The sequence below is a fragment of a genome, unplaced genomic scaffold (assembly GCF_019419815.1).
Source record: "Pyrus x bretschneideri cultivar Hongxiangsu unplaced genomic scaffold, Pyrus_bretschneideri_v1 Contig124, whole genome shotgun sequence".
Taxonomy (NCBI): Eukaryota; Viridiplantae; Streptophyta; class Magnoliopsida; order Rosales; family Rosaceae; genus Pyrus; species Pyrus x bretschneideri.
In genome coordinates, this window is record NW_025999418.1 from 1 (window position 1) to 27,084 (window position 27,084).

Below are 27,084 nucleotides of genomic sequence, written 5' to 3' on the forward strand. Positions count from 1 at the left end.
GTATTCATTCAATTCAATGAAATAAGGAAAATTTGATGGTTGGTTGTGCGATGCAATTAACTTGGGGCGTTGTCATTCATAGTCTAAAGGAATAATAACTAGTAATTGGTTTATATGCATATGTCATGTGTGGAAAAGGACCCTCTAACTAGCCTTTCACCCTTATCAATTCACCAAATTCGTTTTTACAAAGTATTTTATGCAAAGTTTCTGTTTTAAGTTTTAACTTCGTCAAAAACAATCCCCCTTTCATTTAGTCTTGTTATTTGAGTCAAAATCTGTTTTCTTTTAGTCTTTTGAGTCAAGCTAAGTTTTATTTTCGTCAAAATCACTTGTTAGGTCTAAAATAGAGTCTTTTTGATTGTTTGTTGATGTTTTGAGTGTTTTAAGTTAGTTTTGAGTCCATAGAGTTTAGTTTAGTGTTTTTCAATCTTATTTGTGTTGATTAGCATCCCTAGTTAATCCTCGGTCTAGAACGATCCCTACTTGCATATGTACTACAATTGTCAAATAGGGTTTAATTTGTGCGTCAAGTTAATTTTCACATCACCAAAATCGACCCATAATATACCAAAACGAAGCTAGAGAAGTGTAGAACAAGATTATACCTGCTTGGAGTCCAAATGGTCACCAGAGATGGCCAAAAAATGGCCTAAAAGACGGCTGTCCACGGGAAAAACGGGGAAATTCGCCATAATTTCTGGGCAGCACTTCAGTGTCCATAACTTGGTCAATACTCAACAAAATCAAGTGATTCAAAAATGTAAATCATAGCTCTCGACGAAACGAAGAGATTGGTATCTTACATGATTGCTATATCGACGTGATTTGGCCTTAAAACGCCTCGAAAGTGGTGGAGGTCGTCGGAAACTGGGCAAACTTTAAATCATTATAACTTTCTCATTTCTCCACCAAATCACATGATCCTGTTTGTGCCCAAAATAATATTGTTGGGCCGAGTGTAGGGTTGTGGTCGGCCCAAAGCGATGTCAAATACTATGGGCTGCCTGATTAATTCCAGGCCATTTAGCAGGGATGGTCGAGTCCTATCACAAGAAGGAGTAGTCCAAATAAGCAAGGAGGGCCGAGGAAATCTTGGTGCAACTAGGATTCTCGAACCAGCAATGAATAAAGCCCCGAAGGGGGGTGAGTTCAAAGTCCTAATGGGAGCAGGGTTGTTCGAAGCAAAGTTAGAACGGGGCAAGGACTCCCAATTCAGATAGGTGTTTAATTCGGTCTCAAGGAGTTGGTGCTATAAATACAAGAAATCATGCAACAAAGAAAGACCTTAAATTCAACATACAATTGCCCTGCGTAAAACCTCTCAAACACCTTTAGATTTTTCCTTTTCTTTTTCCGCCAACACACCTTCAGTTTGGATAAACAGCACTATGGAGGCAACCGGCGAACACCTTCAGTTTGGATAAACAGCACTGTTGCCGTAGAATCAGCCGACCGAGGAGCATCTTCAGTTTGGATAAACAGCACTGCGTCGAGGCCGATTAGTTACCTATCCAAGTCTTGGCCAAGAAGGGTTTTCGAATCCTTATTGGCAGAGGTCATCTTATCAGCCCTCTTGGCGAAGTAAGGTGTTACAAGTTACAACATTTGGCGCATCGGACGCCAAGTGATTTTATGATTGGATATTCACAAGTGAGTTTTAGAGTTCGGCATTCTGACGGCCGAACCACGTTCACCATCAAGGCATACATCACCTTCGAATATTTGTGTCTGTATAGTCTGGTGTCGATTCGACGTGCTTATACTCTTACGAATATAGTCACGGTGACTGAATCGAGCATCGACGATTTGTGAACTTCGCAGAACTAGCAGCCTCGTCTTCAGGCTCTAGAACCCAAAGATCGAGAGTGTTCATTCCTTGGTTGCAGTCGCAAGATTAAGAAGTCAGCAGCGCGCTCAACGCAATAACAACGAATTTTACTCCTTGACCGAGCTCGGCCGACGAGTTGGCACGCCTCGCATTCAACGGAAAGACTTAGTTAGCTTATTAGTTATTCGGCCTGCACGCCGTGTAGGCTTTGTAATTTTTAGGGTCAACAGATCCAAACATGAAAATTCTTCTACACAACATGAGGAATCAATTTATACCTATTTTGAGCTCAAAATATGATTGGGAATTGTTTAAATCAAGCCTAGAAGTCTCGGCCCAAAACCTTGTTCTTCGAACTCGAGGTTAGGATTCGTTTTCAATGAAACAAAACTTAAAAAAATGGGTTTATGGTGGTGAAGACATGCATATAATGGTGGTTTTAATGTTCAACAAGCCGAAATTTTTGGTGATGATGGTGGTTTGTTTCACGGGAGAAAGGGAGAGCTGAGAGAGAGTTAGAGAATTAGAGAGAAGAGCTACGGAAGAAGAAGAAAAAGAAAGAGAGAGAGAGTTCTAGAAAAGTGGGGGTGGCCCCACGTGGCACTTATCCAACGGTCACACAAAATACCACATGTGTTTCAAATGGAAAATTACCAAAATGCCCTCGAAGTTTAAAGGTTCATAGAATCTTCGTTATGTGGTTACACCCCTGGTTATGAGCATGGCATTGTTTGAGATATGGTATAAATATTTATGCACAGTATGTGAGTTACAAAAGAGTATTGCGAACATGTGTTTGAATGATCGAGATTATGACATAGAAATATTATGATATTGACGATGTTGCTTGACAAGGTAGTACATGAGCATGATCGAGGCTTTGTTCAGGCAATGTGTGTGTATTTCCCAATAAGGGGCAAGATGGTAATATTGCAGCCTCGGGAATCTCTTACTTGCTTGTCGGGACGACAGTGAGTTATTGGTATTGCTGGTTGCATACTATAATATCAATAACTTATTGTTGGCTTCGTTAAGCAAGCAGGCAACTAGGTCCATTTACGAGAGCATAAGTGGAATCTTTCTATGTTCGGTTGTTGATTTCAATACAAATACTGAAAGCATGTGAAAGCATGAGGCTTTAATTTTAATTTTTTTAATAATCGAAAATAAAAATTGCCTCCATAAATCAAAATTGAAGAATTCAAACTTCGAATCGAAGAATTTCGCAATCCCAGAAGCCGAATTCAACCACAAAAAATAGAAATAAATTGAATAATATAAATAAAAAATAACCTGGAGAAAAGCTAAAAGGGAAGCTTTGATGAGGGTTGAAGGCCATGACTTTACCCAAATTGACTTGAATCTATTGTCGAGGGGTCTTCATTGTTGTGACCCTGTCCATGAACTTGCTATAGTTGCTTTATGTCTTCTCCGCCCTCCTTCCCTCCCTCCTCTCTACAAGCTGCATGCATTCCCTTCATTGAATCCCTTTCTCTCTTTCTCCCCCCCTCGCCCTCTGTCTCTCCTCCTCTCTATAAGCCGCATGCCTTCCCCTCACCAAATCCCACGCTGAGCCGTTGATCCCATCGAAAGGGTTAGGAAGCTAGGTTTAGGGAGGAGGCAAGTAGTTGAGCTTAGGGAGGGGAGAGAGAGAGAAAGAGAGACCGACTAGGTTGAAAATTAGGGTTGTCTAACTTCGTAATTTTATGGGGGTGAAAGTACTGTAGAATATGATTATTAAATGAAAAAAAAAATTATCTTTGACAGAAAAATAGGAGAAGAAGACTGAAAAAGAAATAAAAAAACAGGTCCCAAAGTTGAAAAAACATGTAAAAAGTCTTTGGTGTCAAAATTTTTATAGTTTGATGCTAATGAGTGGTGTTTACAAAGGTTAAACCCACCAAAATTGGTGTCAGGCAAGTTAAAGACACCAAATTTTGACAACGGTGATAGTCCAATTTACAAAGCCACTGATGAAGAATGGTGCCCTTAAAATGGTGCCCTATAGGCACATTTTCTTGTAGTGTCCCCAAATACATGATCGTGTCGTTTGGATAATGAAATATGCAATTCTTAAAATAGTCAAGCTACCAAACTGTAAACCACAGGCCACAGACAAGAAATAACCCAAATGGGGCGGTCAACCATCAAAAAATTTCCTGGATTTACCTCCTCCTCCCCTCCTATTCCATCATCATTTTCCTAAAACAATTTTTCGTAATTTCTGTAATCTCATGTCCTATCTTGTAACCAAGGAAAAGAAACGATGGAAATAGTGATGAAATTTCATGACACAAATTGAAGAAAAGAGTAGGAGGAATTGGAGAAACTAGCTAGGTACCTCAAATTGTTATCGCGGTTGTGGTTGCATCGGTGGTTGTGGTAAATATATTGGAGGAAAAGTGGTAGGAGATTAAAAGATGGCGGCGGCAGTGGCTGCAGCAACCGGTGCGACGAATAATTCATCAGATGGTTCAATAGTATGTTACGCTCCAACCATGATCACTACTAACGGTATATGGCAGGGCGACAATCCTTTAGATTACTCCCTCCCGCTCTTCATCTTGCAATTAACAATGGTGGTCGTTACCACTCGAATTCTCGTTCTCATTCTCAAACCCTTTCGCCAACCTCGTGTTATCTCAGAAATCCTGGTATGTATGTACATGCGTACGGACGTACGAGGAAATTTATATATCAATTAACATCCAGCTAGATAAATGTCCTTTTTATCTAGATTATGAACTTAATCGTTTCAATCTGCATGCATGCATGTATGGTTTAACTAATCAATCAACTATTTAAATGTTGTAATTGCAGGGTGGAGTATTATTAGGGCCATCGGTGCTTGGAAAGAGTGATAAATTCGCCAACACAATCTTCCCTCTAAGAAGCGTGATGGTGTTGGAGACAATGGCAAACGTGGGTCTCCTCTACTTTCTCTTCCTCGTCGGATTGGAAATGGACATTTCAGTGATTCGTCGAATGGGGAAAAGGGCTGTTGTCATTGCCATTTCCGGTATGATCCTTCCCTTTCTCATCGGCGCCGCCTTCTCCTTCCTTCTCCACAAGCGGGAACAATCCATGAACCAAGGCACTTTTATCCTCTTCCTTGGCGTTGCCCTCTCCGTCACCGCTTTTCCTGTCCTGGTCCGTGTCCTGGCTGAGCTCAAACTCATCAACACTGAGATTGGCAGGATTGCCCTCTCCTCCGCTCTTGTCAACGACATGTGCGCTTGGGCTCTCTTGGCTCTTGCAATTGCCCTGGCCGAAAATGACTCCACTTCCTTGGCTTCCCTCTACGTCGTCCTGTCCAGCGGGGCCTTTGTTCTAGTTTGTATCTTCATCGTCCGCCCTGCCATTTGTTGGCTCATTCGAAGAACCCCCGAAGGAGAGACCTTCAGTGAGTTCTACATCTGCCTCATCCTCACCGGCGTCATGATCTCTGGCTTCGTCACGGATGCCATCGGGACTCACTCCGTCTTCGGTGCATTTGTGTTTGGGCTGGTGATTCCCAATGGGCCTCTTGGAGCTACGCTGATTGAGAAGCTTGAGGATTTCGTCTCGGGGCTTCTGCTTCCTCTTTTCTTCGCAATCAGCGGTCTCAGAACCAATATAGCCAGCATTACTGGCCCCGGCACGTGGGGGATTCTGTTGCTCGTCATATTCCTGGCCTGCATCGGCAAAATAGCCGGCACCGTCATCGTCTGCTTGTTTTACCAGATGCCGTTCGACGAAGGGTTTACTCTAGGGCTCCTCATGAACTGCAAAGGCCTCGTCGAGCTCATTGTTTTGAATGTCGGCAAAGACCAAAAAGTTTTAGACGACGAGGCGTTTGCCATCATGGTAATTGTGGCGGTTGTCATGACTGGAATCATTACGCCAATCGTGACCACCGTCTACAAGCCAGCCAGAAGGTTTATACCTTACAAACGAAGAAGCATTCAGAGGTCGAAGCCAGATGCGGAGTTACGAATACTTGTTTGCGTCCACACTCCTCGAAACGTGCCGACTATGATCAATCTCCTTGAAGCTTCCCACCCGACGAAACGATCCCCGCTTTGTGTCTACATTCTCCACTTGGTGGAGCTGAGCGGCCGCGCTTCCGCCATGCTCATTGTGCACAACACCAGAAAATCCGGGAGGCCTGCTCTCAACAGAACACAAGCTCAGTCGGATCACATTATCAACGCATTCGAAAACTACGAGCAGCATGCCCCGGGCAACTGTGTTTCGGTGCAGCCGCTCACGGCCATTTCCCCCTACTCCACCATGCACGAAGACATCTGCAACTTGGCCGAGGACAAGCGCGTCGCCTTCTTAATCATTCCTTTCCACAAACAGCAAACTGTGGACGGGGGAATGGAGGCAATGAACCCGGCTTTTCGGACAATGAACCAGAACGTGCTTACAAATGCACCTTGCTCCGTTGGAATCCTTGTGGACAGAGGCCTCAACGGCTCCAATCGCTTGGCTGCTGCAAATCAAATCTCGCATCACGTGGTTATTCTCTTCTTTGGAGGACCCGACGACAGAGAGGCCTTGTCCTATGCCTGGAGGATGTCGGAGCATCCCGGGATAAACCTCAACGTCATGCGGTTTGTTCCAGGGGAGGAAGCTGGACTGGAGAGAGCTGCTTCTACTTCCACTAGTAATGTGGATGGCAACGGGAACAATTCGAGGATACTGTCGGTGGAGATGGAGTTAGGGTGGGAGAAGCAGCTCGACGAGGAGTTGATCAATGATTTTAGAATGAAAAATGCCAACGAAGAGTCGGTTGTTTACACCGAGAAGGTGGTGAATAACGGAGAGGAGACGGTGGCGGCAATTAGGTCCATGGACAACGTTCACGATCTCTTCATTGTTGGGAGAGGGCAAGGGATGGTATCGCCTTTGACGGCGGGACTGACGGACTGGAGTGAGTGCCCGGAACTTGGTGCCATTGGAGATTTGTTAGCATCTTCAGACTTTGCTGCCACGGCGTCGGTGTTGGTGATGCAACAATATGTTGGAGATCATGATCAAGGACCAGCAGAAGTCGACACCCTCGACACGCCCGACACTCCTCCCGACCAACAAAACCCACAATTTAACAGCGTCCACAACATTAACCGCCGCCCACAACCACCCAGCAGGCCCAACAATGGCTTTAACCCCTAATCGTTTCACCACTTTTCACATTTTGAAAACCATTTTTTCCCGTCTTTTCTATATTTTACAGTGAACAATATATACAAGATATGTACAACTTATGATATTGTAGGTATATGACACTGCATATCTTTGCTTGCTATTTTTTGCAATGAACAATATATACAAGGTATGTACAACTTATGATATTGTAGGTATATGACACTGCATATCTTAGCTTGTTATTTTTGACAGTGAACAATATATACAAGAAATGTACAACTTATGATATTGTAGGATTTGACACTGCATATCTTTGCTTGCTATTTTTTACAGTGAACAATATATACAAGATATGTACAACTTATGAAATTGTAAGTATATGACACTGCATATTTTTGCTTGCTTATGGCACGAATTAAATTTCGGGTTGCATTGAGGCTTCTTTTGATCCCGTTGATACTATTGACATGTATGGATATGAAAATTTCAGGGAGCTAGTGCTCTTATACAAGTCACAATTCATCATGCTAGCTGGCCAGTTATAGCAAACGTCACTAAAACAAGAATAAGCCTAATAATCCCAAGATTAAAACCTTTAATAGTGATTAAGCTAATCACTAATTACATGTTTCTCCGTGGGATGCAAATCTGGAAGAAGCTTCTCTGTGTATGGTTCGATATACGCAACTTTGATCTCAGAGTTTACATCTTCTTTGGGAGGAAAATACTCAGCTTTCATCTCAGAGACCAACTGAAAAAGTGTGTCATTTGAAACCCCATGAAATAAGTACACCATATCTACAAGTGAGTAAAAAAGATAATGTGAAATACTCGAGCGGATGGCTTTATGATGGGAATCAAGGGGTCTTGTTGCTACAGTTCTTCCGTGTCTGTTCTGAACTTCAGACACAAGTGTGCAAGCATCTGATCCTGCAGGCGTTGAGGCAGCTGGTAATATTTGGCATCGAAGTCACTTGGCACACCATTTACAGTAGCTCGTAAACGACATCGAAATCCTTTTCATATGAGACAACAACTTCATCCAAAATTGGAACAAACTTCTTGCAGTGTCCACACCAAGGAGCATAGAACGCCAGCAACACATTTTCCGGATTTGACGTACTTCTGGATGTTCTCAGTGACTACGACCTTGAGATCTCCAATGAGAAAGCTTATGCCTTCTTTCTTATATTTCTCAGCAACTTCACGATATGTTGATTTGAAAGCATTAGAAGACTCACTGGTGAAGTTCAAAAACAACATAGCCTTCTTATTTGGATTGTTAAAGAATTCAACCCCATCATCATCTCATTCCTACACAATTGCTCCTCAGCTTCATTCATCATCTCATTCCTACTCAATCGGATTGATTCCCCTTGGCGCAATACTTGTTCGCTATCACATTCGAGCTTCCCAAATTCACAGTCAAGCGCCTCGGCAAGTTATTCTCCTAGATCATCCTATCAAACAACCTCAATGTCTCATCAAACTTGCCATTCTTGCTTAAGGCATCCAAAACCAAATTACAATCCACGACGCTCATCTTCACCTTAGAATACATGTAATTATCGTAAGTCAAAGCAGTCGCTGTATTTTCATGGGACAAGCAAAGAGGGTTCAATCGAACAATTTTTCCCTCATCCATAACAGCACTTCTTTGGAGATTTTCCAATTTCACTGGGACAGATGAAGAAGTTACACCCCTACTTACTTCCCTACCCAAGTTTGGTTCTAGCAAGATTCCATTGCTTTGATGAAATATCATCTTCAACCGTATCTTCAGAAACTTGGAATGGAATAGAGCCATTAGACCCTTCTTTGTCAAGGAATACAATCTGATCATCTTCCACAATATTTTGATTACGATCAAACCACTGAAAGTGCACCAACCCCTCATCACCACTTGCTATGCTAACAAGTCTTTTACAACTATGAGGTGCAATAATGTGAACGAGTGGCTGAATGAACATATTGTCTTCAAGCAGTCGCCTAGACATTTCAGCAAACAGTCCATCCGCATTCAAATCCATCTTCACGAATTTGCCCACAAGATGCCAATGGACCCACCCATATTTATCATTCAAGAAAGAAAGTACGCCAAAAAAGCGCGAATAGAATATGGCTCTCCAATGTTCAGAATTATAACAGAAAGGAATACCTCAGGTCTAGTTTTTGTGTTATCGGAGAACGAGTGGCACTCAGATTCAGTGCCAATTGGAAGCAGCCGCGGAGTTGTGGTCTTGGTCGAAGCATGAATCACAATATTCGATCCCGGATGCAAAACTGTGGCTGCAACTGAATTTTCCTAGTGTGGCTTGACGGGCGACATTGGGTCTGGAGTTGAGTCTCCCCCGATGCCAAGATCCCAGGTCACGGCGTAACAGAGCAAGCTCATGGCGGACGACTGCGAGTGCAGAGTCCATAGCGTCACGGGCCGCACATGTCAAAGCTTCAAAGGAGTCTAACGCAGCTGAAACGCGTACGTTCATGGCAGCAGGACGAGAGGTATTGGATTGGCTGGCAAACATGAGGGAAACCAGGAACGAGATGGCTGATCCCAATGAGCAAGCAGCAATAGAAATGGCTATGGAGAAGATGAAGTAGAAGGGAGCAGGGCTACAATGTATTTTTTGTGTTCTGTATTTCTTTGTAAAATTCTGCTTCCTTTTCAATACTATTACTGAGAGCTAGTGCTCTCATGCAAGTCACAAATCATCATACCAGCTGGCCAATTATAACAAACGGCACTATAACAGGAATTATAAGCCTAATAATCCCAAGATTAAAACCTTTGATAGTGATTAAGCTAATCACTAATTACCGATCACATCAGCATCACTTTCAGAAAATCGTTCCTAGAGATCCTCCCAAACTTTGTACGTGATGCAACGTCCAGTTCAAGAGAATTTTGGATCCAGTTCGTGAAGAAGAGATCTTCGTCTTACAGTCTTACCGTCAATAATAAAACCGGTTTTGTTCTTGAGAATCAAAGAAATGGCTCGGCCCCATTCAGTTCGTCAAAGGAAAAGAGGTCCACGGTCTCGCTGTCGGCCGTTGCCCATGGGTGTTAGGCACGACAAGGAAGGAGAAGATTAATGCTGCTTCTGATAGCGGCAGAAAACGAGCTAGGGATCGGAATACGATAATATACACATCTTCCTTTTAGCGGAAGGAAAAAGCTACAATATCTACAGTCCTAATTCATACATTTTTCCTTCACAAAATGTCACCTCCTTTCGGGGCATTTTCTTCGTTATTTTGATGATTGGGCAGCAAGCACTCACATCAGCATCTTTGAAGTTGAACCCAAATAAACCAGACATTCCTGTCCATGCTGTGCTTCTTTCTCCATGTACTTTCAAGGATTTAACCCGTACCGTATTCACCTCCAAACTATAGCCAAACTAGAATATCGAGTCTTATATTTTAACATACATATACATATAATTATATACTTAGATTGACATTTCAAATTTTCAAACATTAACAACATATCAAATTCCCCCACACGATTTACCACATCATACATGAAAGATGAAAATAATACTTGGCATAATACCGAAACTAAGACTCGCATTGTATCTTACGGAATTCCATTTACCCTAATAAACCAGACACTACTTTGTATGTAGATTCCTTTCCTAAAACTCAGTATGTATGTAAACGTAGAAGTATATGAAATGAAACCACTTGAAGAAACCACTTATATGTAGATGTACACGAAACAACTACCATAGTTGAACTCACCAATCTATTATTCTACCTTCCAACAATTGTACTGTTAATCGTCTAAAACGTTTTGTGAGTCCACGACGTGGATTTATATACAGTGTCTTAAACCCGAGGACATGTATTTAAAAACGAAAGAAAAATAATCAGATACAAATAAAAATAAAAAAAAATAAAAAAAACATAGGTAAAGAGAGATTTACAAAGAGTCTGCAAGCAATTTACTTATTTACAATAACACGACTTCCTCAACTAATTACAGGTAATGTTAGGTTGATTTTATATGCATGTTTTATACCTCTTTTACTTATTATTTGATCATGATTTTATATTAAATTGTTGAGTTTGATGTGTTTTGTGTGAGTTTTGTACAAATAATAGTCCGAGATAAGTGTCGATTTTTAAGAAGAATTATAAGGGAAGTATGAAGAAATAATAAAGTGGACTGCTGCTATGTGAGAGTGGTGCTGGAATTTGGGCTTTATCAAATTAAATCCAATTTGGGCTTTATAAAAAGTGCCGGTTGGACTTTTCCAAAGAGGACAAGGATTCTAATTCCTTATTAGGAGGTAGACGAGGGAATAATAAATAGGAGAATAGAGAGCTTAATTGGTGGTGCCGCAAGGGAAGAAGATTGCAGATTTCCAGGGCATATTCACACACGAATACAGAATGGGAGTTTTGGGTTTCTTTTATGCCATCGAATTCATCCATGTTTGTCATTAGTTTAATCATGAACTAAGCCCTTTTGCTAGGATTAGGGTGTACTCTTATCATGAACATATAATTCTCGTTATTATACATTAATCTTAGTTATTTTCCATATTGAGTAATTGTTATTGTGCTTCATTGTTAGCAAATAACTGGCCATCATTTGTGTGAAGAACTAAATTATGATTGACAGGTTGAGTTTAGTAGATTGCATCTCATAACAATTACCATGAATTACATAATTGAGTAGACATATTGGTTATGATTTGTGTAGATTTGTGTAATTATCCATTTAGCGTAAGGGGTTTCGATTATCTATATATGTATCTATATATGTGGCTAAACATAGCATGGGTAGATAGTTAGAAACACGGTTAGTATATTCTGACAGGATATATTGACAAATCAAGGGATAATTGCTAGCAACATGGGAATAATTTGATGTTAATATGAATAACGGGATTAGTTGGGATTGAGAATGAGGAACCTGATGTCTTAGTGCTTCCATATATTAATCTTTTACAATTCATTCACTTTTACATTGTTCGATTAATTGTTATTTTTATTTTCGTTTCATTTCTTTGCATATTTGAATTTGTCAACGTAATCCTTCTTTTATTTAAGTTTAGTTTGAAGTCAATCTCAATAGTAAATTTTGGTTAATTCAATCCTTGTTTGAACAACACTCTACTTATCACTATATTACTTGGACGATATTGTACACTTGCAATTATCAACAACAAGTTTTTGGGACCGCTGCCTCAGATCGAATTTAATTTTCAGTTTATTTTCGTTTTTTATATTTTGATTAATTTCTCGATGCAATCTCATTTTTTTTCCATTGTTTCTTGAAGGTGAATGCTTGGTACCTGTTCGTCGGATTGTTTACTACTTGAGTTTGAACTAGAAATTGAGAAAAGACTCCGTGAAATCCGAAGAGAAAAAAGAGAAAAGTGAGTGAGAAAGAAAAGTAGCAAGAAAGCATGATGGCGTTGAAGGAATATTTGTGAAAAACATGTTCATTTAAGCAACATCAATAGCATGCAATTAACAATTAAAGGCGGAATCATGCTTGTATGCACTTAAAAACAAAACATTTACCCATGAAATTCAAAGCCTAGTAGATAGGTGAACCAAGACTCAACTCAAAACAAAGTGAGTTGAGAAATCAATACCTTTGTAGATTCCTCTTTGCATAAGCAAAGGCTAATCACCCAAAGAGAGGGCCTTCATTCCTTGCATCTTAGATCCATGGATTTGGATGGATGAAAAGGTTTCTCCAAGTTCCCAAAATTGAGAACCTCTAATTATTCATCACCAAGGCATAATGAAGAAGAAAATGAGTGACCTTGGAGGAGTTTGATTGCTAGATGATCCCTCCAAGGTGGCCTAAAGTTTAGAGAGAAAGGAGAGCTTGTGTTCTCATCCTTTCCCCAAAAATTACCATATGTAAATGATGCGAACTAATTAAGCACACAAATTAAAACCCTCTTGTGACAATTGTAGTAAAGATGCAAGTAGGGATCGTTCTAGACCGGGGATTAGGAGGGATTACTAAATCACTTGGAAACTGACTCAAAAACGTAAAACAAACGTTGAAAAGACTAAACTAGACTCAAAGAATGCAAAGCTAAACAATAAAACACTAAAACAAATCAAAAGACTCAAAGAATACAAAACGCTTATAAACACAAACTAAGACACTTTCTAACTAAATTGGACACTAAAGTAAAGGGGGATTGAGGTTTTGACGAAATTAAACTAAATGCAACGATTGTAATTTAAAGGCAGAATGTAAATATGAATGTGATGAAAATATGGATGAATGCTAGCTAGAAGGTTCTTCTCCACACATGTCACACTTGCATACACTTTGATTTTCAGTTGGTCTTTCGATAAATTATGAAACTCGACACTCCAAGTTAACTGTGAATTGCACTAATTAACCATCAGTTTTTCCACAAGTTATTAAGTTGGATGATTGCATACGACAACCCAAAACATTCCCTACAAGTTCCCTACATGAATTGCATAATAGAGATACAAGCAAGAATCATTAAGTTCTATGAAAAACATAAGCATTGACGAAGCATTCGTTACTATGAATTGCATGAAACTTATGCTAAGAATTCATTCAACGCGATCGTTTTCAAGCGATCTTCACTACTTGTGATTATAAGATTGTAACTATTAGGTGAAACTCCCTCATAATCTAGCATCATATTCATGCATGAAAACTAAGCGTGCACTCTCAATCAACATACACAAATAAGTTATCAATCAAATAGATGAACAAATTGAATCCACAACTTATGAAATTCCAACCGAAAGTAATCAATTCATATTGCAAGCATAAACATGGTTTCGAATCACCCCCTAGCTAACTAGGGGGATTTAGCCTCTCATGTTCGCAAAAAGAGAAATACAATTGAATTTAAACATAAAGAACAAAGGATTGATTACACCTAAAACGCCCAACGAATCCACTTGAATTTCTGCGCGTCTAAGTCCTCTTTCCTCTTCTCCTTGCTGCGACAGTGAGGTTTTTGGGAATTTCTGGATGTTGTTTTGGGTTGGGGACGGATTTAGGGAGGATTGGTGTTGTGGCAATGGTGGGAAGTGTGTGGAATATGGCTGGAATGGCTGAAGGCTGCGGACAGGTTGGGAAATATGTGATGATGGTGGCGGCTGTTGGGGTGAATTATGGGATGCACCGCAATATTGGATGGTGAAAGAATGGGACAAAATGATTGCGGCTGGAATGGATTTTTATTAGGGTATGAAGGTGGCTCGGTTTTTGGGGGGGGAATTAGGGTGAGAATAATAAAAAATGGCTGAATGGGTGCTACGGATTAGAGTATGGGAGATAATGGAGTGAATAGCCTAGGGTTATGGGATTTTGCTGCAATGGATGGGGACCAACACGGCAGAGAAGGAATTGTAGAAAAATATGGAATGGTGGCTGAATAAAGAAAATCCAATCAATGGCTTTTGCGGCTGATGCAATAGGTTTTAAAATGTAGAATTATGCACGGGTCTTTAGGTTATGGAATGCTGAAATTCATGGGAAAAAGCACGGCTTAGATTGAATGGGATAATGGTTATGGAATGCACGGGTAGAGTGGATGGATTTGGATGGTTGCTAGGTTTTTAAGAATTATGGAATATATGAAGAATAATGTGCGGCTAGGGGAGTAAAAATGTGTAGGGTTTTAGAAAACTAACCCTAGCTTATTTAAAATTAAATCAAAGGCTTACGAAAATAGGAAATTAAAACATAAATATAAAGGTGCGGCTAGGAAGGGAAATAGGGCTAGGGCCTTGGTTTTGTGTCCTAAAGTGCCTACAAGGACTTCAAAGTGGCTAGAAAATATGGACGTTTAAGATTAGGAAAGGTTACCAAAACGGGAAACTTAGGGTTAACTTTCCTAAAATAGGAAACCTTGTTTGAGTAGGATTCCTCGTTTTGGTAAGAATTCATCGTTGGAGTAGGAATTCGTCGTTTCTTCAAGTCTTCAACTCATTCATTCCTCTTTCGCTCCAAAAGACTCCAATTTGCATCTTCTTGCACACTTTGGCCTTATAATCTGAAAATACACAAAAGTGGCCTTAAACACTAAAACAACTAAGTAAACACAGCATAAATGCACGAGAACAAGCTAATTAAGTCGCATGAATATGCTCCTATCAGTAAATTTTAGGCTATAAAGTCCTTTATATAGTCCCTTCAAATAAGTGACCTAATGGACCAAAAGCCCTATTCTTCTAACATGGCAAGCCTATAGGTTTATTGGGCTTTCAAGCCCTTTGTTTATTCAAGTTGTCATACAACTTGAGTTAATGGGCTTGACATTCAAATCCCATTGGGCCTTGCGGCCCAAAACTAACCCGAGGTCTTTAACGAACTTATTCGTTTGATTAATTAACATATTAATTAATCCTAGCCTTAGATAAATAATTAAACCATTTAATTATTCTTACTCATCTCCGTTGTTTCTTCAAACTTTACCTTACTCGGTGAACGATCCATTAGGTTCCTTTTAGCGAGGCAGTGGGCGATTAAAACTCTTTCTAATCGATTGTGAATTGAAACTTACTTTCAATTCTCCCGTTAGTGATAATACACTTTTAGGGCTTCCACAAACCATGGTTGACGCCTAGCAGCATGTCATGGTTACCCAAGCTAATCAGAAGAGGTGGAGAACCTATTCAGTTTTAGGATTACAAATGCAATACGGTCTTTCTCTAATACAATACTCTTGACCACATTGTTTGATTTGATAGTTTATTCATGTCTACTATCCAATGTGAGTCTTGTGCTTATATGATTACCTTGAATGTGATTTGGAACACATTCCTAAATCTCATTCATACTTTGGCCAAAGATTCTCAATCATATCATAGAGTATTCTCCCTCAAACATTTTGAAGGTTAGAGATCCCTTGTTGCGCATTCACTTGCCTCCATGGCTAAGTGGCTTAACCCCAACGATGCCATGGACACCCTCCTGATGGAGTGACTTTGACATAATCAAAGATTAAGGACCTAACCACAAGACAACTGTGATGCCTCAGGTCAAAAGACTAATTTGCATTATCCCAACCATGAGTTCTCATGTGACATGAATATGAGAACTCTTCGTTGATCGTGTTCAGTGAACTCATTCTCTATTGAGCACCTACGTACTTGTCTTGATGTCACACACACCAATGACTCGAGACTAGTCACTCTCCCTGAGAGAAAACATAGCACGTACTGATCTTAACGGACTGTCAATGCCCAATTGACAATCCTATGATCAGGAACGTTTAGGATGTGTCAACGAAAGAATGGTCTCATGAATCTAACTTCTTTAGATCGCATTCTTCCAATCACATATTCCTTGGACTTATCGTTTAAGCATATAACATTTATATGAGACGGCTCAAACAATAATGTTTGCCCTTAATATTAAACTAGATTAGTTTAACATGTGAAATGTCCATAAAGTATCATCATATGATTGGTTTTAGGGCACATTTCCAACAATCTCCCACTTGCACTAGAGCCAATCAGCTTAGTCATCAGTGATGATACCTCTTCTGTAGTCATTTCATAAATGGCTGAGTAGTAGGCCTAGACAATGGATATCTATATGTTATCCATAGAAGCAACCTTGAGAATAACGACGTCACCATTATACATGATTCTCAATCATGTGGTTCAGTCTCTCATTTGAGTTCGGACCTTGATGAGACCTTGATTCCCTGGCTTGAGCTATCGCCCCATTAGTGTCATACACTTTCTGGTTGGAACCGAATCGAGAGTTCATGAATGAACTTTCCCATCCAAACAACAATGTTGTAAGCTTCTATATGGCAATATATATTTTGCATACATGATGGAACACATTAAAGTCATTACTTTTAACGTTTCCACCCAAATATCTCTTTAGTCATAATAAAAAGATATCTCATTATCACTTCATTCATAATGAAGAGATATTCTATGATGGATTAGATTCATAATTTAATTCATTTACGCTTCCATTACGTTACTCTAATTCTTCCTCATTCTTGAGGAATCCATCCTTAGTATTTCTTAAATACCTAAGGATTCACTTGACAGTTGCCATGGTTTTGATCCTGGGCTTGCACTGATATCATCTTGTACCGTTCTAGGTACAACTTTTATCAATGTTTTCATACAATATGTAATACATAAATCACCTTTCTGCGTATGCATAAAGGATTCTATTTACGCATTATTTCTTTGGGAGTCAAAGGGTACATTCCCTTTGAGAAGAACAACTTTCTAGTCTCACTAGAATTGTCATTCTAATTGAAGTTTATCATCATATGAGAAACTTCCTAGCATCTCTTGTCTATTTTAGGGATTGATATAATCCAATTATATCTTGAAATCTATCATTATAGATTTCCATCCCATGTATATAGACTATGTCTCCCATATACATTATATCATTATAGAATGTTTAAAGTCATAACTTTAACGATGAAGAATTCCTTTCATTTTCAAAATTAATATATATCATGTATATATATTCAAATTTAGGAATATGATCAACTCCCACTAATCTTTTGTAAACCTAGTAAACAAAAGATTCATTTACATCTTTATGAGAAATCAAACAATTGATCTTTTCTCATAAGACGCTTATAGCTCCCACTAGCTTGCTAAGATCCATGATGGATGGATCTCTACAACTAACCTGTCTTGTGATTTATTGTTTTAGACATATATTATCAAGACTATCTTAATAATGGTTTCGGAAACCCATATTATGTCCAAACCATTCAACTGAGACGGTTTATAAACCTTGGAGCTTGTGGTATAGGAACTAGGTTGTCTTAGAAGTATATATCATATATATATGGGTAATTGATAATGTCCAACGAACTAAATCTTATTCATGTTCATTCTTCTCCTAATGGAGAAATTCATTATCTTACGATGCTACTTTCCTTGATATTTTTCAAGGAAATTAATCTAAAGTGTTACTTTTACCTTGGATCAAATCTAAGGAGGTAAATACTTTAGACGTCTTACTCATCTACTTACATTTCTTGAATTCTTTGAAACCTTTTGCAAAGTATTCGGACTTGTGTTTATTCAAAATAAACTATAGTCCAACCGAGAGTGATCTTCGGTGAATGTCATACAACATGAGTAGTATTATGTTGTGGACAAGTGCCACTAACATCTAAGTGAATCAACCTCAACAACTTTGTGATTCTTTCTTCTTTCCAAAAGAATAACGATTCGAACATTTCGCCTCTATACAATTTTAACAAGAAGGTATTGGATCCAGATCTAACGATCCAAAGCATCCATCTATGACCAACTCGTAACTTATGTTTTAGAGGTATCACAACTCAGTTGGGATTAGTCACTACCTTGCAACCTTTTGGGTTTTAAGCATCGTTATATTCTTAAACAGTTAACACTACCACATCATCTCTACTACAGAGACAATTAATTAGATTGCCATAATCTAATCATTGATTAATAAAGAACAATGTTTTGTCAAACAAAACATTCATCCATCTCTACTATAGTGACGGTTTTAAGTTCCTTAAAATTGGAATGTAAAGACAATCTTTAGTATTTTCCAATTTCTTTGGCAGTTCATATGAGGAAGTAAGTACAATCCGCTTTTGCAGAGATCTATATTTGATTCACGTTTCGAATGTGAAGTACTTTCTCTTCTCTCATTTATCTTCTACTTCTTATTAGCCACACTTTTACAACGATTGTAAAACATAGTTGCTAATACAGAATCATGTATTCAAGTAGAAGAACCAACTGTTTTGAATTATTCAAGAACTTTTTACAACACCTTCGAAAGGTGTGTTCTTGACACTTGCAAGACATTTCTTGCAAATACCCTTTCCAATGTCCATCCTTTCATAAAGAAAGTTTGTTCCCTTGGAGTTATTTTGCCTTCTTCATTTGACTTCCCTTTTGATTACAATAGTCATGGTCCCTAAACTCCCACTATCTCTCTTGAAACTTATTTCAAATGTGTTATACACATCAAACGATTTGGAGAGCGTGCGGTTTTTGTTCACTATATAGTTTACAATAAACTTAGTGAACCATTAGGATAGGGACACAAAGGTGAAGTCCTTGCCTAGTTTCCGTCTCGTTAAGTGTTTTAACACTTCAACACTCAATGATTCAAAATCATCATAAGTCCATATAAATGGACTATTTTTGTCAACCAACCATTATGTTCTAAACATAATAACAAACTTTCAAGAGTTGTTCAAGGCAACTCTCATTTCTTCATACAACAATTTGTAAGTGAAGAATCATGGCACATAAAGCGTCCATGCCCTTGTGCTTACTTCAAAAGTTCCTTGTTTATGTAACAAAGAAACAAGCACTAAAGTTTGTGTTGATTAAGGGTTGTTCAAAGCAACTCTTATTTCTTCATACAACAATTTGTATTTGAAGAATTATGACATTAAAAGTGTTGTTCTTCTCATGTTTAGACTTATCTAACATATTCTTCCAATGATACATTATCAATAGGAAGATTGTGAGGATGAGACTACTTAGTTACATCTACAAGCCATTAAAGACAATCTATGGGATTGTAGAACTAAGTCCAGAAATTAAAGCGTTCGGTTTTTCTTTGTCAAGTTTTGGATAGCGTTTGCAAATATATTGGTAAACAAATACATAACGAATATAAATTGATTGATTTTAAGCCATTTGATTCGGGTCTTTAAATCAAATAGCACCACCCACTATTTTTGGCAAATTCCATATCCCTCATCGGAATTCGAGAGTTTTGTTGAACTCTTAGCGGGGTATGGGAGACTCACCATTACCAAGCCCACCTCAGAATTATATCATTTTGGTTAGCAAAAATAATGATGAGAGAATAACACTTTAGTCATTTACAACTCTTGTAATTACCCATCTAGTTTGGCCTCTAGAGAATGAATGCCTCAGAATTATATCATGTTGGCACCATTGCACTTAGTTAAGTTATTCCCACCATGCTTAGTTTATGTAGAGGTTCAAGCACAACCTCAGAATTATATCATGTTGGTCATACTCGTTGTCTACACTCACCTCATCATATGCGTATAGACTCCTCCTGAATGTAAGCATGCACTTTGTACTCCCCCATTATAGGGTGAAGCCGGTGTACAAGTCACAAACGATTGGAGCCTACCACGGTGGAAGGCCACGAAGAGATATTCAAAGCATCTCTCGCTTATCAACTTAATATTGATTTGGTTGAGGGTTTTTAGGTCTCATCACATATAAACATACATTTTAATCCAATTAAAACATTTTGGTCCTATTACAACTATTGGTCCATATGATTGATTTAGTAGTATATAATACTCCCACTATGCTTTTAAAACGGGTTTTAAAGCAAGACTATATGATACTACTAACATAAGATTTGCATTCATTGATGGACTATATAGTTGCCTTAGGGCCTTAGGATGACTATGAACCTTTGATTCGATTCAACACGAGCCTAGTGTTGAATCTCGGTCTAGGGATGGTGATTGATTTTAGTTACGCGTTTAATCACATTAAGGCGTGTTGTCTTATTGGGCGTTGGACCCAACTACTCCAATTTCATGCATATCGAATAAAACAAGAAAGGAATACTTCAAAGTAAATAAGAGCTTATGCTCTTTTACAACAATTGATCAAATCAAATTACTTCAAAGTAAAGAAGAGCTTATGCTCTTTTACAACAATTGATCATATCAAATTACAACCAAAATTTAATCTACACATTCCCATGGTTCAAACAAATTTGAAACGGCCTTTCACATAGCTCAATTATCGTAGGCTAAGGTTCATAATCACCCTTTCTTTAATTAATTAACGCTTTAACTAATTAAACTTGAATGCAACATTTTCATTTGGTTTTTGTATCCATAGAATTGATTTAAATGGAGCTAAATGAAATGAAAATCCAATTCTCATTTAAAGAGACAAAACAATTTTGTTCTCTACCTAATTTGGGCCAAAATGCTATGACCTCAACTTGTTTGGGCCATAGTGCAATTAACCTCAACTTTTGGGCTATTTTGCAAAAACTTAAACTTTTGGGGTCACTTTGTAAAAACACAAAAGTCCACTACTTCATGTAATTACAACTAGAACCCAAAAATTTCCACAAAAAATAAAACTTCATTAAAGGAGCAAAACAATTTGTCCTTTTAGTGATTTTGGACCTTTACGTAAAAACGTAAACTTTTGGGTCAAAATGCAAATACACAAAAGTATCAAAACTTTATATAATTGCACAAAAGCCCCACAAGGACCCTAATTGAGTAGGGTGGCTGATTTTGAAGCAAAGTAATAAAAAAAATTTCAAAGTTTTTTGTAAGTGGGGTGTGTGTAATGGAATAAATCATTACATACCTACCCACTAAAATTTCTTTAATTTTTCAAAACAAATATCTAATATATTTAAACATTAGAAATATTTCAAAACAAAAACTTTATGAAATAAATCAAAACTTTGAATCAAAACACCAAACCTTTTGTTCTTGGCAAGAACATATCAAGAACAATGAAGAACATCCATGAAAACCCATAAGAGCTCCATGAACATTCTTCACCCAAAAACATACCAAAACCACTCAAACTTAAGGGAAATAACATACAACCATACTAGGGTACATTGGGGTTCCAAAAGTCACTTTAAAACACTTTTAACAAGTCAAACAAGAACCCAAAATTCCACCCTTTGGATTTGGCCGAATTTCCCCAAAAACATGGCACCAAATTTTAGCTCCAAAATTCATGCTCATATGAACTACATCTACAACATTTGAGATGGCAAATTTTCTAACAAAATTTACATTCAAAGAAGCAAGAATAAAGCTTGTAACAATTACAACATTCAAATCACAAACTATGAACTACAAAACCCAAAAGGATTCACCAACTATTAGACTTAGGCTCTTGATACCACTTGAAGGAATATTTGTGAAAAACATGTTCATTTAAGCAACATCAATAGCATGCAATTAACAATTAAAGGCGGAATCATGCTTGTATGCACTTAAAAACAAAACATTTACCCATGAAATTCAAAGCCTAGTAGATAGGTGAACCAAGACTCAACTCAAAACAAAGTGAGTTGAGAAATCAATACCTTTGTAGATTCCTCTTTGCATAAGCAAAGGCTAATCACCCAAAGAGAGGGCCTTCATTCCTTGCATCTTAGATCCATGGATTTGGATGGATGAAAAGGTTTCTCCAAGTTCCCAAAATTGAGAACCTCTAATTATTCATCACCAAGGCATAATGAAGAAGAAAATGAGTGACCTTGGAGGAGTTTGATTGCTAGATGATCCCTCCAAGGTGGCCTAAATTTTAGAGAGAAAGGAGAGCTTGTGTTCTCATCCTTTCCCCAAAAATTACCATATGTAAATTTTAGGCTATAAAGTCCTTTATATAGTCCCTTCAAATAAGTGACCTAATGGACCAAAAGCCCTATTCTTCTAACATGGCAAGCCTATAGGTTTATTGGGCTTTCAAGCGCTTTGCTTATTCAAGTTGTCATACAACTTGAGTTAATGGGCTTGACATTCAAATCCCATTGGGCCTTGCGGCCCAAAACTAACCCGAGGTCTTTAACGAACTTATTCGTTTGATTAATTAACATATTAATTAATCCTAGCCTTAGATAAATAATTAAACCATTTAATTATTCTTACTCATCACCGTTGTTTCTTCAAACTCTACCTTACTCGGTGAACGATCCATTAGGTTCCTTTTAGCGAGGCAGTGGGCGATTAAAACTCTTTCTAATCGATTGTGAATTGAAACTTACTTTCAATTCTCCCGTTAGTGATAATACACTTTTAGGGCTTCCACAAACCATGGTTGACGCCTAGCAGCATGTCATGGTTACCCAAGCTAATCAGAAGAGGTGGAGAACCTATTCAGTTTTAGGATTACAAATGCAATACGGTCTTTCTCTAATACAATACTCTTGACCACATTGTTTGGTTTGATAGTTTATTCATGTCTACTATCCAATGTGAGTCTTGTGCTTATATGATTACCTTGAATGTGATTTGGAACACATTCCTAAATCTCATTCATACTTTGGCCAAAGATTCTCAATCATATCATAGAGTATTCTCCCTCAAACATTTTGAAGGTTAGAGATCCCTTGTTGCGCATTCACTTGCCTTCATGGCTAAGTGACTTAACCCCAACGATGCCATGGACACCCTCCTGATGGAGTGACTTTGACATAATCAAAGATTAAGGACCTAACCACAAGACAACTGTGATGCCTCAGGTCAAAAGACTAATTTGCATTATCCCAACCATGAGTTCTCATGTGACATGAATATGAGAACTCTTCGTTGATCGTGTTCAGTGAACTCATTCTCTATTGAGCACCTACGTACTTGTCTTGATGTCACACACACCAATGACTCGAGACTAGTCACTCTCCCTGAGAGAAAACATAGCACGTACTGATCTTAACGGACTGTCAATGCCCAATTGACAATCCTATGATCAGGAACGTTTAGGATGTGTCAACAAAAGAATGGTCTCATGAATCTAACTTCTTTAGATCACATTCTTCCAATCACATATTCCTTGGACTTATCGTTTAAACATATAACATTTATATGAGACGGCTCAAACAATAATGTTTGCCCTTAATATTAAACTAGATTAGTTTAACATGTGAAATGTCCATAAAGTATCATCATATGATTGGTTTTAGGGCACATTTCCAACAGGCGTTACTTCAGAATGAGATGATGGGAGATCTTGACATTCCAGCCATTTCGGAATCACTGTTAAGCACAGCTCTTCTTGCAGTTGCAAGGAATTATGAATTGAAGACTATCCACTTTAATATGATGCCTTCTTTTCATGGCATGAGCACTGAAGATCCATTGGCACATATTAGAGATATCTTCAATATGGTGTCAAACATGGCATTGGTAGAAGGAGTCACCGAGGAACATCTCAGGATGAAGGTCTTTTCGTACACTACGAAAGACAAAGCGAAGACTTGGTTGAATTTTTTAAGGCTTAGAACCTTGACAAGTTGGAACGATATTCAGAATAAATTTTTCGAGAAATTCTTTTCGACTCAGAAGATCGATACCCTTAGAGATAATATCATGCAGTTCACTCAACAGGCAGATGAGACGTTTTCTGAGGCATGGGAGAGATTCAATAATTTGTTGATTCAGTGCCCGCATCATGGTTTACCTACTCTAGTTCTCATGCGGATATTTTATAAGGGATTAACAGTTTCAAGCAAAGCTGTAGTGAACAACTATGCAGGGGGATCAATTAAGAACACGATGCCAGCCGAATGTCAAGCACTTTTTGAAACGCTGGCACTTAAAACGCAACATTCTAAAGCAAGAGGAAGGTGTGCAAGAGTTTTTGAGATTAATAATTCTACTGATTTTGCTTCAAATGCATGATAGGAGCATATTTATGCGACTTAATTGGCTTGTTCTCGTGCATTTACGTTGTGTTTCTTTAGTTATTTTAGTCCTTTATGCCATTTTCGTGTGTTTCTAGGTTCATATGGCTAAGGAAGCAAAAAGGTGCATTTTGGAGCATTTTGGAGCAAAATTGGGCTTGGAATGGATAGCTTACATTTGGAGCAAAAGGAATGGACGAAATTGAAGAGGATTCCTAATCAAATGAGTTACATCCTTTCCTAAACTAAGAAATAAAGCCTTAGGATATTTTCTGCCCAAAATTCCCACCATAGCTGCACCCACATGCTCTCCCATCATCATTCCACACCTCCATTGCAGCCACCAACCAACCTAGCTGTCACCCACATGCTCTCCCATCATCATTCCTTCTTTAATCCATTCAGCCACATGTTTTCCCATGTGATTATTCAGCCACATCCATGCACTCTTCATGATGGCAGCCACATTCTCTCCCTAGCTGTCATATTCCTTCTTTAATCATTCATCCACCTATAAATAAACATCCATTGCAGCCACAAACCATTCATTCATTCACCATTCACGCCAGAAATTCATCCCCTCTCTATAACACCTCCATACTTCACCATTCTTCATATTTTCTGCCCAAAAATAAGCCTTGCAGTCCCCTACATCCATCCCTATCCTAAACACATCATTCTACACCATCCATAACCCCCAAAATTCACAACAACCCTTGTGCCGCAACAAAGAGGAGGAGAAGAGGGCTTAAACGTTCATACAATTCAAGTTTGAGTTGTAGGAATTTTTAGGTGTTTCTTTTCCTTGATTTCAATGTTTAATTTCAATTCTCTTTGTTTTGTGCGTATGAGGAACTAAACCCCCCCTTGGCTAGGGGGGGATTCGAAATATATGTTTATGCTTGCAATATGATTTGATTACTTCTAATTACGTTTCATAAGTTGTGAATTCAATTTGTTTAACTGTTTGATTGATAACTTATTTATGTATGTTTATTGAGAGTGCACGCTTAATTTTCATGCATGAATATGACGCTAGAATATAAGTGAGTTTCACCTAATAGTTATGAACTTATATTCACAAGTAGTGGAGGTTGCTTATAAACAATCGCGTTAAATGAATTCTTGGCAAGAGTATCATGCATTCATAGTTACAATTGCCTCGTCAACACTTATAATTTTCATAGAGCATAATGATCTCTCATTGTATCTCTTCTATGCATTCATGTTGAGAACCATTGGAGAATGATTTGAATTGTCGCATGCATCATCCAATTCAATAACATAAGGAAAATTTGAGAGTTAATTAGTGCATCACGGTTAACTTGGGGTGTTGAGCATCATGGTTTATTGAAAAGCAATTGGGAATCGTTTTATATGCAAGTGTAACATGTGTGGAGATGAACCCCTTAGCTAGCCATCCCATCCATTCTATTCCATCAAATTCGTTTTACAATCTGTTTTGTTTTCAAGTTTCTGGTTTAATTTCAAATTCATCCAAAACCAATCCCCCTTTACTTTATTGTCCAAATTAGTTAGAAAGTGTCTTAGTTTGTGTTTATAAGTGTTTTGATTCAATTTGTTGCACAAATTCGTCCAAATTCACCAAGGTGCTCAAAACTGCCCAGAAAGTGTTTTTAAGGCAGTTTTGAGTGTTTTGGATGATGTTTGAGTCTTTTGGTTTGTTTTAGTATTTTAAGCATTTAGTTTTGCATTCTTTGAGTCTAGTTTAGTGTTTTAAACTTTATTTTACGTTTTTGAGTCAGTTTCCAAGTGATTTGCAATCCCTCCTAATCCCCGGTTAAGAACGATCCCTACTTACATACTTACTACAATTGATAAAAAGAGGGTTTAATTTGTGTGCATATAATTCACGCATCAAATTTTGGCGCCGTTGCCGGGGATTAGCAAATTTGCTAATCCCTTGGATTGTTCGTTTCTGTTATGTATTTTAGTTTTAGTTTTTTTTATTTGTGTTTTGTTTGTTGAATTCAAGTACTAGAGAAGCACAACATGACACTTGATAATGCTTCTCTATTGTCACAGCTCATGGAAAGGTCCCAAATGCAAAGCATTGATATATTTGATCTTCAATCAAGGAATAACGTGTTTTCCAATACTTACAATTCAGATTGGAGTGATCATTCAAACTCTATATGGTGGGAACGTCAACATGTTCAAGAAGAAGGATATTGGCAGCCATATGAGGAGTTTTATTCAAAACCTATGCACCCACCACAACCTCATATTCAATATGCCCAACCAAACTCAAGTTCGTCAATAGATTATAATCAAAAGCTTAATGAATTAATTTTTTTGGTGCAGGGCTCACAAAATCAAGCCAATGAGGCTCAACAAGGAGAATATTGGCAGCCATATGAGGAGTTCTATTCAACGCCTATGCAGCCACCACAACCTGCCCAAAGCAATGAAATCCAAACTCAAGAAAAATCAATGCAAAATCAAGACAAAAGGTTGGACCACTTGGAAAAGCAAATTGGGCAGATAGCGGAGTTTGTAGGACAATTTTACGACCAAGGCAAAATCCCTAGTTCAACCATTGTAAATCCGAAGGAAGGATTTGAAACCACGAAAGCTATCATGTTAAGAAGTGGCAAGGAGGTTGGAACGGACCCTCAACCATCAAAATCAAATCACGAGGAAGAGACCCAAGCCATGGCTAGGGTGGAAACACCTTTGCCGGAGGCACCTATTGCTC

At 38.3% G+C, this 27,084-nt stretch overlaps 1 protein-coding gene and 1 non-coding gene across 2 annotated transcripts; one reads left to right on the top strand and one right to left on the bottom strand.

Moving 5' to 3' along the window:
• Positions 1 to 4,251: 4,251 nt before the first annotated feature.
• On the top strand, positions 4,252 to 7,064 carry LOC125474637 (cation/H(+) antiporter 15). Its single transcript, XM_048578561.1, has 2 exons — positions 4,252 to 4,485; positions 4,652 to 7,064. Exons 1-2 carry the CDS (start codon positions 4,252 to 4,254, stop codon positions 6,989 to 6,991), a joined length of 2,574 nt encoding a protein of 857 aa, XP_048434518.1. The 3' UTR covers positions 6,992 to 7,064.
• Positions 7,065 to 24,033: 16,969 nt separating this feature from the next.
• Positions 24,034 to 24,140, bottom strand: LOC125474639. Its single transcript, XR_007256102.1, has one exon. It is a non-coding gene; the product is annotated as a small nucleolar RNA R71 (small nucleolar RNA).
• Between the last annotated feature and the right edge of the window lie 2,944 nt (positions 24,141 to 27,084).